General features: G+C 32.7%; 1 protein-coding gene across 1 annotated transcript; it reads right to left on the bottom strand.

Annotated features, from left to right (window-relative positions):
- Positions 1-631: 631 nt before the first annotated feature.
- Positions 632-3,463, bottom strand: SGR5 (C2H2-like zinc finger protein). The gene is made up of 3 exons (XM_021437761.1): positions 2,886-3,463; positions 2,370-2,769; positions 632-1,616 (listed from the first exon to the last, which is right to left on the bottom strand). The coding sequence occupies exons 1-3, from the start codon at positions 2,995-2,997 to the stop codon at positions 863-865; spliced, it is 1,266 nt and encodes a 421-aa protein (XP_021293436.1). The 5' UTR covers positions 2,998-3,463; the 3' UTR covers positions 632-862.
- Positions 3,464-14,628: the final 11,165 nt, after the last annotated feature.

The raw sequence follows: 14,628 nt of genomic DNA, 5'->3' as shown, positions 1-14,628 counted from the left end.
AGGGAAAGATAAAAGATGGAACAATGATAATATCCAACACCCTTTGCTATAAACTTACAATTTTTGGGAGCCTGTCTGGTTTTTTTCTTCTTTTTTTTTTTGTCATGATTACTCTCTCTTTTTTTTTTTTGATTGAAGAAGCATATGGAAAAACCCATCAAAAGGAAAAGAATGTAATTGCATTTCAACTAACGGTCACAGACCAAAAGGACAGAACAGTATTCAATTCATGGAGTTACTACTCCTACCTGGGGTTTTAAAGTGGCAAGCCTAACATAGGATTATTCAGTATAAGTAATAGCTAGGCTAGTGATGTATAATATATTCTTTGGGGGCCAATAATCTAAAGGATAATCTACTCTCCCGATTATAGGAAGGAATTAATTAGCAGCCCAAAACCTGAAAAAATAGCTCCTCCTTTCCATAACTCCACGCAATAAAATCAGTTGGGATCCTTTTCTTCTTTCCTGCCAACTCCGAAGCTAAAAATTCGAGTACAGGGATGTTTAAAACATTCACATGGCATCCTAGCAGGTGTTGCATTGCAACGAGATATTGAGAGAATTCCAACGCATTATGCTTAATCATCTCAGAATCTCATGTACATAGATATTAGCATATTGCACTTCACTTCATACCATTAAATTGCATCATCTACTTTCTATTAAACAAATGAAGATATACTAAATCAATTCAAGAACTGCTTACAGATACCCTTTTTTTTTTTTCTTTTTGTTTAACCAAAGCCATGGTATTGGTCAGAACTACTTGACATAGCAAAGAAAAACGCAACATGCAGATCAAAAACAAAGAGATTTAAGGGCTAAGGATTGATCATTTTCATTGCATGATCAACTTGCCGTTACTCTCCTTCCCCTTCTGTTGTAGCTGAGGACATGTAACTCATAGCAAGTGAGGTCTCATCAGCTGGAACCGCAGCTGTCGATGTTTGGAATTGATGCTTGCAAGCTTGACAAGTGATCTGCATGATAGTAGTACTTATCTTCTTTGTCGCCTGATCTTTCAAAACTTGAGCCTTTTCGAGTTCACCTTGCGCTTGTTGCCTTATCCTTTTAGCACTAGCAAACTCAAGCTCAGCCATCTCTATCTGCCTCTTTGCTTCTTGTCTTGCCTTTTCAGCGTATGCCTTCTCGGTCATAGCCAACTTTAGCTGCTCACTAGCAAACTCTTTCAACCTTGTCGCTTCCAATGCCGTTTCACTGGCACTCTTTTCTCTACATGTATCCAAACTAAGCTTGTTTGCTTCACTCTTTTCACAGCAGTCACTTGACCCTATTGATAACTTCAAATGAGTGGCGTAATTCTCATCTGAATTACGCGACGAGTGAGTGCTTGATGATGGTAGAAGCTGAAGTTCAAGATTGTGTTGCAGTTGGTGCTGGTGGTCAGAAGTAGACGCATGACTGTACAAGAAAACAGGCTCAGTTGATTTGGGCAACGGCAACCCAGGCAACGGGCCTATGATAAAGTTGGCATCGCTTGATGGACTAGTGCTTGAAGCCGTTCGAGAGGAGCAGGCAGGCTGCAGCGCCTGCAATTCAGGTTGAACTCGCCGAACAGTGCAAGCATCTTGGTGCTCAATGAAACTCTCCACCCTGAAACGACAAAGACCAAAAGAATGATTCTAAAAAGAGATAATACTATTAGATTATGTTAGATGAGGATTTGGATTGTTCCTGTTGTTTTTAATAATCATGTTGGAGGATACAAACTAAGTCAAGGAAGCAATCAAGTCATGTTTATGTAGGGTTAGCAAGGAACAAAGCAATATAAAATTGATTTAAATATCTATAGTATGGATTATGTGACTAGGTTTACTATATTAAATTACTAAAAAAATGAACTGGGGCCTGAGGACTTCTGTGCGTGCAATGACTGTTTTGCGTTACGGGGTATTGTGTTTACATTAGGCCAAACAAACAACCTGTTATCGGGAATAGGATAGCGCACTGCCCTTAAATTTTTATTGGCTAAGCCTAGATCACAAGCAAATGGAAACATGAGGTCATTTTGTACTGTGGAGGAAATCATTCTTGGATTTTGAATAATTTCGCTTTGTTTAGTTTTGGGAAAGAGGATCGCGAGACACCCAACAAGAACAAGAGAATACTTAACAGCGTGAAACTTATAAAAATCAAGATGATGGGGTTTTCTTTCTCTTTAGGACAACTTTTGTGGGTATTTTTAGGGTTTGAATGAAAAAGGAAAAGCAATCATAATTACATACGATAAAAAGAAAAAGAAAGAAAAACGTGTGGATTGGTATTGAAAATCTAATCAAAAACAAAGAGAAAAGAAAATTTTAATAAAGAGTAGTTGCTTGAGGTTTCAAACAAGGGAAAACTGACCTGGAAAAAACGCGGCCACAGTCACAAGAATGGCCTCTTGTCCCACAAGTCTTGAGATGAGCCTTGTAATCAGACTGAACAGCATATCCTTTAGAGCACTTCTCGCAAACCCACTGTTTCTGATTGCTATGCTTCCTCCTGAAATGTTTCTTTATGCCAACCAGATCTCCCAGGGCATGGCAAGGGTCATGGTGCAAGCAGCTTGGCTCCGGGCAAACAAATACCCTCTTCTTCACCTCTTGCGTTTCCCTTTTCAGCAACTTCCAAGGCACCTTGTGCCTTCTCCTATGCATTTGCAGGTTCTGGTCCCTTTGAAATCCCTGGTTGCAGATCTCGCAAACATATCTGTCTGATTCCAGCAACGTTTTGGGAGATAAAGACACCACCTCTGCATCCGGATCTGTATTGACAAACGTAAAAATATATGTATATCAGAAATCAATTGAATTAAGAGGAAGGGAAAAAAACAACATGATGAATAATAGGGTATCATATTTGTAAATAGCTTCAGTTAACCTGGGGTGCCTGCTGGCTTTCTTTTTCTTTTCTGGGTGGCCCCATTTTCCAAGGGAGTGAGAGGATCAGAGGAGGAAGATGGAAGGGCAGAAGTAGTAGTGTTGTCCAACATATTGTTATTGGTGTTTCTCGGTGGACTTTATGTTGGAGATTGTTGTTGGTGGTGTGTCTGTGCGTGAGTTGAAGTGAAAAACAAATCAATCAATCTTTAGCTGTACAGGTGGTGGAGTTGGAATAGTGCGAGGTGGGAATTCAGCTTTACTGATAACACAAAAGGAAAATGGGCAGAGAGAGAAAGAAAGGGAGGTTGCTTAGAGAGAGAAAGGTAGGGAGAGGGGAACATGAAGAAGAAAAGCTATTGCTTTCTGCTATCAGCTTTCTTTAAGCTTTAAGGCCCTTTTTTTTTTTGAGCTTTTCTTTTTATTTTTGCTCTTGGGCTCCCTTGAGCTTTTTTTCTTGGTTTTGTTGCTTCATTGACCCCCACCTTGAGCAGGTCAGCTTGAGGCGAGTCTTGCTTATAAAGCTCCCTCTACAGTATTCTTTGAGAGAGAGAGAGAGAAATTTAGAAAGAAAAATAGAGAAAAGAGCTGACCCAATCACAAATGGTCGAGACTTTGAGCCCACACATACATAAACACAGGCATTTGGACAGAAACAAAAAAACATCCTCTCCACAAGAAAACAAACAGTCATTATTCATATCACACAGTAATTTGCATGAATATATAAATATATATATACATATATATGCAGCAGGCCACACCTCTCTTCCACGTGACCTCACCCCCTTCCTCACGTGACCTTTTCTCTTTCACCCCTCCCTTTCCCTTGATGAAAAAGACGGTTGTGATGAGTTAATTCTAGGGTGAAAATGGATTATTTGTTTCGATTTAGTAATTAGCAAACCAACTAAAACCTGATTACTGTTTTTTCTCCAGGCAGCTTTTCTAAAGGTGAAGGAAGCAGGATTAGTCACTTTCAAGGAGGCTGTAATCATTTCTAGAAGAGATTTTACTTTTTTTTTCTTTTTTCTCCTGAATATTGGTCTGCCCTTCATGATTCAAGGCGAACACTGCCGCCCTCCCCCAACTTTCAAATTTGCGGTTAACACTTGCCCTTTCCTCATTATAACTCCTTTCTTCAATAAAGAAAAATAAAGATTGGAATCCTAATAATTCTAGTTGGCAGAAAGTTACTATCATATCATCCAGCTAATGAGTTTCAAAATTTATTATGGCATACGTACTTAAAGCTCCATCCCATTAGTTAGTTTTTCTTTCTTTTTTTTTTTTCCTTTTTTTGAGCAACATTAGTTTGCTACAAATACAGTGTTTTTTTTATCTAGAAATTAAGAAGACTATTATTTATAATTTTTTTTCTAAAATAAAAGTACAATAATGAAATTCAATCCAATCGAAACATTTATAATGATAAAATTTTTAAAAAGAAAATGCGACCAAAATTTAATATTAAATCATAGTCTAATGATAAACTTGGATACGTACTCGAATATAGTTATGCTTGGAATTCTAGGGAAAGTTCCTTGTCTGATCAACATATTTATGGTAAACGGAAGCTAGAAAATTTACAGTTTAGCTTGTGTACTTTGTGTTAGGGGTTTCGGAAGGGGGGGACATTGGACCAACCCATTAGCATTCTCTCTTTGCTTGAAAGGACCTCGCTTCCTTCATGTCAGAATTTGGAACAATGGATGGTTCTAATCTTCTTGGTTTGATGGATTTGAAGTACGTGAACAAATTACTACTTCCAGACTTTATTAATCTTTCTTACTTGGCAATTGTTCGTCTTTGCCATATAGAATTTTTTTTAACACATAGGGGTAGAAAACAAAAGAAATTAATAACACTGTATAAGATCAGATAAGTTACGTATATGGAAAGGGGCTTACATGAGTCCTAACTCCTAATTAAGGTCCTCCACCCTGTCCCTCTATGATTTTATAATCAAGTTTGTTAGCATCTAGTTTTCTATTTAAACAATTAAATTATGATTGTGTTATTAATTGGGATGAATGTGATATTTGATTTACCACGTCTTCGATTTACACGATATATGTAAGTGAAACCAACCATGAAAACATCAATACATATAAAATCAAACCATAATTTGTTGGCAGTGCGACAATAATTACTTATTCATGCATATATATGTCAATATAAATTTCTCTAATTATTTTCACCAGGTTTGCTTAAAGCTAGATTTAAGCTAAGTTTTTTTACTAGCTTAAAACAGCAATAGGGATAGGAACATGTGAAAATAATAATCGAAATCATAATCAATTATTTTTACGGTTTCTTTTTTAAAAAATTAAAAAAATAATTCAAATCATCTTTTTAAATAATAAATTAAATACTCAAATATCATAATTTTTTTTTGTTTGATACAAGAAATAGAAGTAGTACAGATATATATACGTGCCATTGGGCCACACCAGTATCATTACTTTTTCCTTTAACATCCACAAGAAATGCGACCATATAAGCTGTACAAACCTCACATTGAAGATATCTTACAGTAGATTAAATCAGACATTGTACTGCTCACCATTTTCAACCATCGCCCGTCGGTGTGACGCAGACATTTCTCCTGAAAAGAACCGGATTATCCACCTGCCTATCTTTAACAAAAATATCAAGTAATTAAAATTAGTCACTTGCAAATAATCCCTATTTACAACTTCACATGAGGGTTTGCCTTTTTCTGCCAGGTGAGATCTCATATTTTACCATCATTATAATTTAATAGTAACCTTTTTTTTTCTCTGCAAACTTAATATTCCGTCTCGGAGGTTTTTTGAATTCAAATTTTAATACAAGTGAAAGTAGGAGAGACTTAAGTCCCATTGTATAGTTCAAAATCTTTATATATAGAAACGATAGACACAATATTTGAAAAAAATCTTTAATAATTAAAATAAATTTAAATAAATTTTTATTTTTTTATTATCTTAAATGAAATTTTAATATTTTTATTTTGAATAAAATAGATCTTTATAATTAATAGTTAACTAATTGTCATTAATCTAAATACCTTTTATCATTTTAGATTCACGTAACTTTGATATAAAAAGTGAAAATAACACATGATTATATCATCATATCATATCAATATATCATGTTATCATCAATTATGACATATCACGTGGTATTTTTATTTACAACAATTAATCAACCATTAGTTATAATGACTTGTTTAACTTAAAATAAAAATATCATGATTTAATTGAACACGATAAAAGAATATTTATGTGAATTTTATTAAATTGTTTAAATTTTTTTAAAAATATTAAGTCAAAAAAATAATATTAACTTTTTAAATTTTTTAAAAAGCCACTTTTTAAATATTATTAATAATATAATGTTTTCTGATGCCTTTTTCTTTTCCTTACTTTTTAAAATCTTTTTGTTCTTGTATCTTTCATTATATATCTATTTTAATAAAAAACTATATTTTATAAACTATTACTCTATAGTTCTCAATATTTGTAAATCACAAGCTGCCGACCACTAAAAGCAAAAAGAAAAAAACACAGCTAAAAAAAACTTTTCTTAAGAAAAAGTAAAGAAAAGGCTTAAAAGCTTAAAAATCTTTCAAACAAATACCATGTAAATTACCTAAATTTTCAAATATAAAAATTTTTTTAGTATGTACTTTCAAGGACTCTCCTTCATGGGCAATTAAAGATGGCTGTGAGTGTGAGTAGGAAATATATATATATATATATATACACACATTAATTTTAAAGTACTCGAAAACGTTTGCTGTATATATATACCATTCCAATGGTTAGAGTATTATATTTTATCTTAAAGGTCTTGTTTTTTAAAATGATTTCGCCAATACCTCAATTTTTTTAATGAAAAAACTCTTTTAATTTTCAACATGGAGTTTGATTTTTTTTTTTAAAAAAAATAGTTATTACTTATTATAGTTTGACTTGGTTAAACTCAATTAATATGAAATTAGAATTAAATTCTAGTTCCAATTTAAGCTTAAATTAAATTTTGCTATATATTCAATATATTTATGTTCTAGATAGTTTTATAATTCAGGTCTTAAAAAGAGAGGTTTAAGATTTATAGCATTAGAGATGGTTATGTAATCTAAATATATGTTGGTGCAAATGGGGTTTAGATGGTATTTAAGAAATGATAAAATTGACTTCAAGGCGAGCCTTTCAATAGATGTTATCTTTAAGATTTATTTCACCTTCACCACTTGCTATGCAAAGAGAAATAATACGAATAGTCTTAGGGATACAATTAAGCCAACGTCTAACTTCGTCTTATACTTAATGAGAGTAGACCGCTAGATACACCCGAAGGTTTGTAAAGTTTTTAAGCCTTAGAACCTACTTGTTACAGCGAGTAGATTGTAAAGAATTTAGACGTTTTTGTAGTTTATGGAAACTTTAAGTATTTATGTTAATAAAACACAACATTTTTCTTACTCTTGATATTTTGCTCTTGTTTTATTGATTTTGTTGTGTCAAAATGGTTGGCAACAAGCCCTTTATATAAGCTTGTAAGTGTCTCTTCTTTAAGGATACAACCCTTTCATTAAGGCACCATTTTATCTAAAAAGTATCTTTTCATTTTACCAAATACAACTTTTGAATAAAGGTATTGTTTCAATAATCATATTATGAAAATACAACTATTCATTTTATAAATTATAATCTTTGAGTTATACTTTGAAATAATAACTTTTATATTTAACTTTTGAGTTATGGTGTCTTTTCAATATGTTTCATAACTTTTAAATGTTATTTTATCAAGAAACATAACCATTCATATACAAACCTGTCTATAATCCAATAGACATACTATGTCACTTTATGTGACGTAACTTTTAAACTAAGATAGCTTTTCATCATGTGATATAATTTTTTATTTTGAAAATACACCAACAATATATGTGTTTATGTTAAAATCTATTGACAATAATAAGCTATCTTGTCAAAGTGGGGTTACCCTCTTTCTTTACGAATGAGGATGACCTTACAGGTTTGAGATCAAATGATCTTTCCTTAATTGTCCTAAGTCTATATACCCCATTAACCTAGCAAAACCCTTTCATTAAGGTACCATTTTGTCTAAGAGATATCTTTTCATTTTGCCAAATATAACTTTTGGATAAAAGTATTGTTTTAATAATCATCTTATGAAAAGATAATTATTCATTCCATAAATTATAATCTTTAAGTTATAATTTGAAATAATAACTTTTATATTTAATTTTTGAGTTATAGTATCTTTTCAATATATCTCATAACTTTTAGATGTCATTTTACCAAAAGACATAACCATTCATATGAAAACTTACTTATAATTCAATAAACACACTATGTCACTTTATGCGACGTAACTTTTGAGTTAAAATAGTTTTTTATCATGTAATATAACTTTTGATTTTGAAAATATACCGATAACATATGTGTTTATGTTAAAATCTATTGACAATAATAAACTCTCTTGTCAAAGTGGGGTTACCCTCTTTCTTTACGAGTGAGGATGACCTTGCAGGTTTGAGATCAAATGATCTTTCCTTAATTGTCATAGGTCTATATACCGCATTAACCTAGCAAAACAAAGAGAACAAGTTCTAGTGTCTTAAAAAGGCAAATTAAGCTATCTTCTCTCACACAACCAAAGGTTCAATTGAACCCAGTAATATATATATATATGATCCCATCTCACACCATAAACCCATCTTAACTCTAAATATAATATAAGAGATACCTCATTTCATCAATAATTACAATATAATAATAATAATAATAATAATAATAATAATAATACTAATAATAATAAAAGAGAAGTAGGTTCTCTACAATAACGATCTCTTTTTTATAATATTTATAATTGATATAATGTTCAAATAAATTTTTAAAATATTTAAAAATTTAAATAAATTTTTTTTTATTGCGTCCAATCAAGTTTTTATATTTTTATTTTAAGTCAAATAAGCTCTTATAACTAATAGTTGACTAATTATCATTAATCAATGAATAATGAAAAACACTATATGGTTAAATTATAATATCAAATTAACATGTCATATCATAATCAATTATAATATATTAACATACCACATCATTATCAATTATGATATATTATAATATCATTTCAGCATCACGTGATATAAAATGATAAATGATATTTTAACTAAATCAATTATTAGTTATAAAGACTTATTTTACTCAAAATAAAAATGTAAAAATTTATTTAAAATTTCTTTCATAGTTTAAGATTTTTTAAAAAATATTATGCCTCTATTCTTCATTCATTTAGGAGGAAATGTGATGTCAAAATTTGTATTCAATGGCAATAATGTTATGCAATTATTTCAATTGATATTATTTTTAATGGTAATATTGAGTTCTATACTTTAGTTCATTCAATGCTTCAATACTTTGTAACACAATTACTAATTTTTGGGTACAACTTCATAAACAAAGTTCAATGACTTTCTCTCTCTCTTTTACCTTTGATCATGAAAAGCCGTATCGTACAGCATAAATAATTAAAAACGGAAGATTAATTGCATAGCCATTAATCAAGGGTTTGCAACTTCATAAATACAATGCCAAAGTGAATCTCACATATTATACATATGTACACATTTGTGATTTTATTTTTCTATTTGAAATTCTATGTGATCCAAAATTACTATTTTTACAAATAAAAACCTTTGAATTCTAGTTTAATTACAACTTTTTTGTCATTTTAAGTTGTGTGATAAATGCTCATTTTAAAATTCAACGTTTATTAAAATTTTCATTTCAAGAGTGAATTTATTTTTTAAAATAAGTATGGATTATTTGTTATTTTATTTATATAAAAAAATTGACGATAAGATTTAGTAATTATCTCTAATTTGACTAATAATTATAACATTGGACGGAGATAACCTTTAGAACAAATGTAAACTCGTGCCCCTTAATGTCATTAACTGTAATGATTAATTTTTATCTTTAAACGAGTAGAATTGAATAAATTGCATCCTAATTTAAAAGAAATAATTACTTAAATATTGAAATGAAAATTTTGATGAACTCGTTACATTTAACCATTAATATTGTTATGAAACCACAAAATTCTGCCTGAAGAGTACATATTGTTTATCTTTTGTTGTGGGGTGGGAATGGGAATGAATGATCACTTAAGGTGTGAAAGTTTGACTAGAGTGGACCTATATAATGAGCTAGTATTCCGTGGTGAATCAAATAATAATACTTGAAAAAGTCAGAGAAAACTATTAGTCGTAGCAGAAACAATGGCGGAGGTGGAGGGAGACATGGGCACATTGGGAGAGGACGCAGGTGCCACAAAGAAAGAGAAAGAATTAATATAGAAACGTGATGAGTTTAATAATGAATCAAACAAAAAAGAGGAAAAGAAAAAGAAAGCAGAGATGCTTACACTTGCTTGTTGAGTTGGAAAGAATGGGAAGATGATGGAAGATTGATTCTCGACACATGCTGCATCCACCAAAAAGCAAACAAGAGGCAAAGGCAATCATCTTCCCCAAGTGTCCTGGATTCCAAATCTAATCATCTTTTCTTAAACTAATCCAAGTAAAACCCCTCGCAGAAACCATGCTTTTCTTTTGTTGACTTTGCCCTAAAGTCTTTTTTACTTGCTTTCAATGGAGCTTCGACTTTAGCTTTCCAAATCCCGTCCATTTCCCCTTAAAGCAGCACAGCCAACTTCACTTTTTGCCCACAATTTTCAGCAATCCAGCCTTGAATGTTGCACGAGACACAGAATTTCTATCATTTTTCTTGTCCGAGCACACGAATTATACATGTATCAGTACGCATATTTGTAAAATTTAATTGCAAATTTGTTGATTCCAAGCATACCAATGATGTTTGTAATAATATAAACGTGAATTATTTTTGTTTTAAAAAGAAGTTGCGAGAATTAAAATTTTTTATTTCAATTTAAAAGTTTCACATGCAAATTTGAATGAAAAATAATGAAATTTATGAAATAGAGGATAATTATTTAGCTTAATGCCCAAGGAAACTGTGAATAAGTAAAATTCAAATTACATAAATAAGCATATACATGTAATTACTTGCATTGATAGAAACATATCTACATTAGATTCGTATGCTACAAACAATAATGTGTGTCAGCATACACATACAATTTATGTTGTGGAAACAGTACATTAAATGTTTTTTTGAATTGCTTTATATCAGAAATTATTACGTAGTAGATTAGACTTGAGATTGACTAACAAATCTCTTTTTCTTTCTTTCTCGCTTGAATTGCAAGCTACCAAACAAGAAGTATTCAATGCAATGCATAATCCAAAAGAGGTATACATGGCCTTCAATAATTTCATGATGAGGATGAGCAGGTAATGGCCCCTTGTTATTGCACTGAAACCTGAGGCCTTTGTCTGGTTTAGTTTTGTTGGTATCCAAAGAATTGGCATCTACTACAAGAGACACTGAACCCGAAAAATCACAAAATATAAAGTAGAATCCAGGATCCCATGGCACGTTATCATCTCCCTTCAGACACCCTTTAGCCCACTTTTAAGGCATAGAGAAGATTTGTTTGTTTCTTTCACCCCTTCATGGAACTTTCATTTTTGTTTTCTTGGGATTTTTGTGAGTGTGAGAGAGAGAAAGGAAGAAATAGAAAAGAGATAGAGCAAGGAGGGAGAGAAAGAGAGAGGTGAAGCTGACAAGTTGTTTGGTGGGTACTGTCAGGTTCTGAAAAGCAAACGTGCCTTGGGTAATAATAAGAATACATAGGAAAAAAGTTACCCAAAAGGATAAAAAGATAAAGAAAGTAGATGTGCAAAAACTAAAGCAAGAAAAAGTAAAAATAAAGTAAGACAAAATTGTTAGGGACTTAGCTGAGTTCCCAGAAAGTCAATAAAGTACTCCTCAAAAGTTTGGCCCATCTCAGAGACAAATATACCTACACTCAGGGCCTAATTTAACAGTAACATTACCAAAATACACACCAGTTCCTTGCCCTACCCCCCCTTCTTAATATCCTGTTTTATCACTGCAATTACAATATCCCTTTTTCCAGGGTGCTCTCCTTTAATCACCCAGTCAATCTCATTACCCCCTTCAAAATTTTCACTTTACCGCTCCCTCCTTCACGGATTGAGCTTTCAGCCTCAACTGTAAACCTACTGTAACTTGTGAGAGTACGGCCATTTTTTTTGTCTATCTATATATAACATAACTAAGGAAAAAAAGGAAAGGACGGGACCATGTTTTTTTACCGTAGGCTGTACAAAATGCAGATATTTGGATGTTGGTTGGTCCACACGTAATCCAGAAAAAAGAAAAGGATGCAGTTTTTTGAGTGCTTCTACAATTTACAGGAAATGTAAAGTTCCGTACGCCTCAAAATGTATGGCTTTACATTGAGACACATGTCCACCGTCATTGCGGACAATACGGCAGTGAGACCTCACTGCCTTCCCCAAGAGCCAAAAGAATCCCTCCTGTGGCTTCCTGCCTTTGGTAGGTTACTCCCCCTCCAACAGGACCTACATTATCGTTCCTTCCCCAACAATTCTCACTGGACTCATGTCCTCTCTGTATATTAGAATAGTAGATAAAATACGGCTTTATTTTATCGAATTCATATTCCATTGATGCAGCAATCCTGGAATTTACTTACTATAACACTATGCCTGTACATAGAGAGTATTGGAACCTAGAGGTGTTTGTGGTGGGTAGAAATGATCTCTCTATTCTCTTAGAATATACTAACTTGATGGCCAAAAGAGCTTTTGGAGCTGCTTTCGTCTTACAAGTCTTTTGATTGAACACCATCATGGACGATCATGACAGATCTTTAACATCAACGGCATTTGAATTTGAATCCAGAAATTTTTGCAATTCATTACCAATGCCACCCAGTTGCTATTCTAGCAATGATAGTTCTTTACTTTGATAATCAGGTCAACGAGCTAAGAGATTTATACGACACAAGGAAAGAGTAGGAAATTCAGGCTTTCTAGCTTTGAACAGATGAAAGAGGAGCCCAATTAATGGCCTACGCCAGACCCAATTACAAAGTGGTGGCTTGTTAAGCACCAAATCCAATCTTATAAAAATCCTATTCCATCAACTTAAGTTGGAACGATTTGCCGACAGCCTAAGGCTTGTTTGCCATTTTCTTCTTTCTTTCTTTCTCCAAGAAGTACAGCAAAGTTCTGGGTTAAAGTTTGATTTGATGGGAATTAAAGTCGCTACTGCATGGACTATACACGTGTCATGCATAAATACAGAATGTATGATGTAACCCCAGAAACGGCAAAAAGAGCGAAAAAACTAATAACATTTTCGACTCGTTATTTTCTTTGTGATAAATGTATATTCATTTTTCCGAAAAATATAGTCAAAAAAATATACATTTCATTTATTAAGGCTACCATGTTTTATATAAATTTTTTAAAACTTGTTTGGTTTCCTTGTCGCTATGCAGTTGTCTTTACCTTGCGAGAAGTATGCTGCGATGAATGATATAACCAAACAAATTTAAAAATCTCAAGACAAAATCTTAAGAACGGAGGCCAGTATGGTGGTCGTTAGGTCAATTCATGTCTCGAGAAGTCCATGGATTTGACCCCACTGTGATTCATTTTATGAATCGGTCATATGAAAGCAATATCAGAAAAGCTTGCAGTATACCTTCGATCTTTTAGAGTTAAGATGCAAAAGCCTGTTGAGCTGTATTAGAGATTAAATGTAGCCTTGGAAGTTGGAAGCTTCAATTCATAGTTTGTTTGAAAATATTTGGTCTTGTGTAATTACTTTAAACAATGTACACTCTGCCATTTGTTGTTAACAAATTGAAAGCTGGAAGCCAGAATCATAACTTTGTGTAGCTCAGGATGCCCGATTGTTGTTTTGCCAACTGTCAGGAATAGAAGCTGGAGCAGCTATACCAGATAGTTTCTTTGGTTTTTCTTCATCCTTTTTTCAGAAGAGATGAAAGGAGGAAAGATTATGGGAAATGGTGCTGATGAGAGGTCCGTGTGTTGCTGAAGGCATTATTAATGAAAGAGACTCTACCCACTAATAATTGAGGGCAACGAGTCAAACGTGTTAGTCCATTCATTTGATTGATGGTAAAGAAAAGGAAAACAATAGCATGCAAAATTATATGGTTAACTCCCTTTGAGGGGGTGCCTGGGCAACCCCCTGACATCACCAGCAGCTCAGCATGACCAGAAAATTCATCAAAGAAAACGTTAGAACAACAACAAAAGTAAAATTAAGAATGAACAACTTTTTACTTCATAAGAAATACTTGAATTAGAGGTTCTTAATCATATGGGTTAATTGCCTGCCTTTTTCCGTTTCATGGAAGATCCTTTAACATTAAGGAAATTGTTTCTTCACAAAATTAACTTGCCTAATGGCATCAATCAGGGCTATAGGTAAGGAGGACTAGACAAGAAGGTTTCTTCCATAAATCTTTTCTTCCATATCCGTCCAACCAAGATAAACCAAGATAGCAGATTAGAACAAACAAGTATATGATTTTGTTATAGATATGATAAGACGTTGAACAGGGGAAAATTTTGAAACAGTTTTTAGCAGATATTTTAAATTGGATGGAATCAGAACCCCTGACTCAAATATCGACGATTCTTTGCAATCAAATCTGCTGTCTGCATCTTGTTTGTTAGGATTTTTCCCATAATTAACTCATTAATTAGGTAATAT

Source organism: Theobroma umbraticum, unplaced genomic scaffold (genome assembly GCF_002168275.2).
Source record: "Theobroma umbraticum cultivar Fairchild unplaced genomic scaffold, ASM216827v3 scaffold_20.0, whole genome shotgun sequence".
Classification (NCBI taxonomy): domain Eukaryota; kingdom Viridiplantae; phylum Streptophyta; class Magnoliopsida; order Malvales; family Malvaceae; genus Theobroma; species Theobroma umbraticum.
The sequence above is the reverse complement of the archived record's forward strand: the minus strand, read 5'-3'. Positions and strand labels throughout refer to the sequence as shown.

What these genes read in the sequence shown, in the direction of transcription:
- SGR5 (XM_021437761.1), bottom strand. Translation starts at nt 2,997, where the DNA reads ATGTTGGACAACACTACTACTTCTGCCCTTCCATCTTCCTCCTCTGAT. An exon ending in AAAGCCAGCAGGCACCCCAG is followed by an intron (nt 2,770 to 2,885) that starts GTTAACTGAAGC and finishes TTGTCAATACAG; the next exon opens with ATCCGGATGCAGAGGTGGTG. An exon ending in TGTGGCCGCGTTTTTTCCAG is followed by an intron (nt 1,617 to 2,369) that starts GTCAGTTTTCCC and finishes TTGTCGTTTCAG; the next exon opens with GGTGGAGAGTTTCATTGAGC.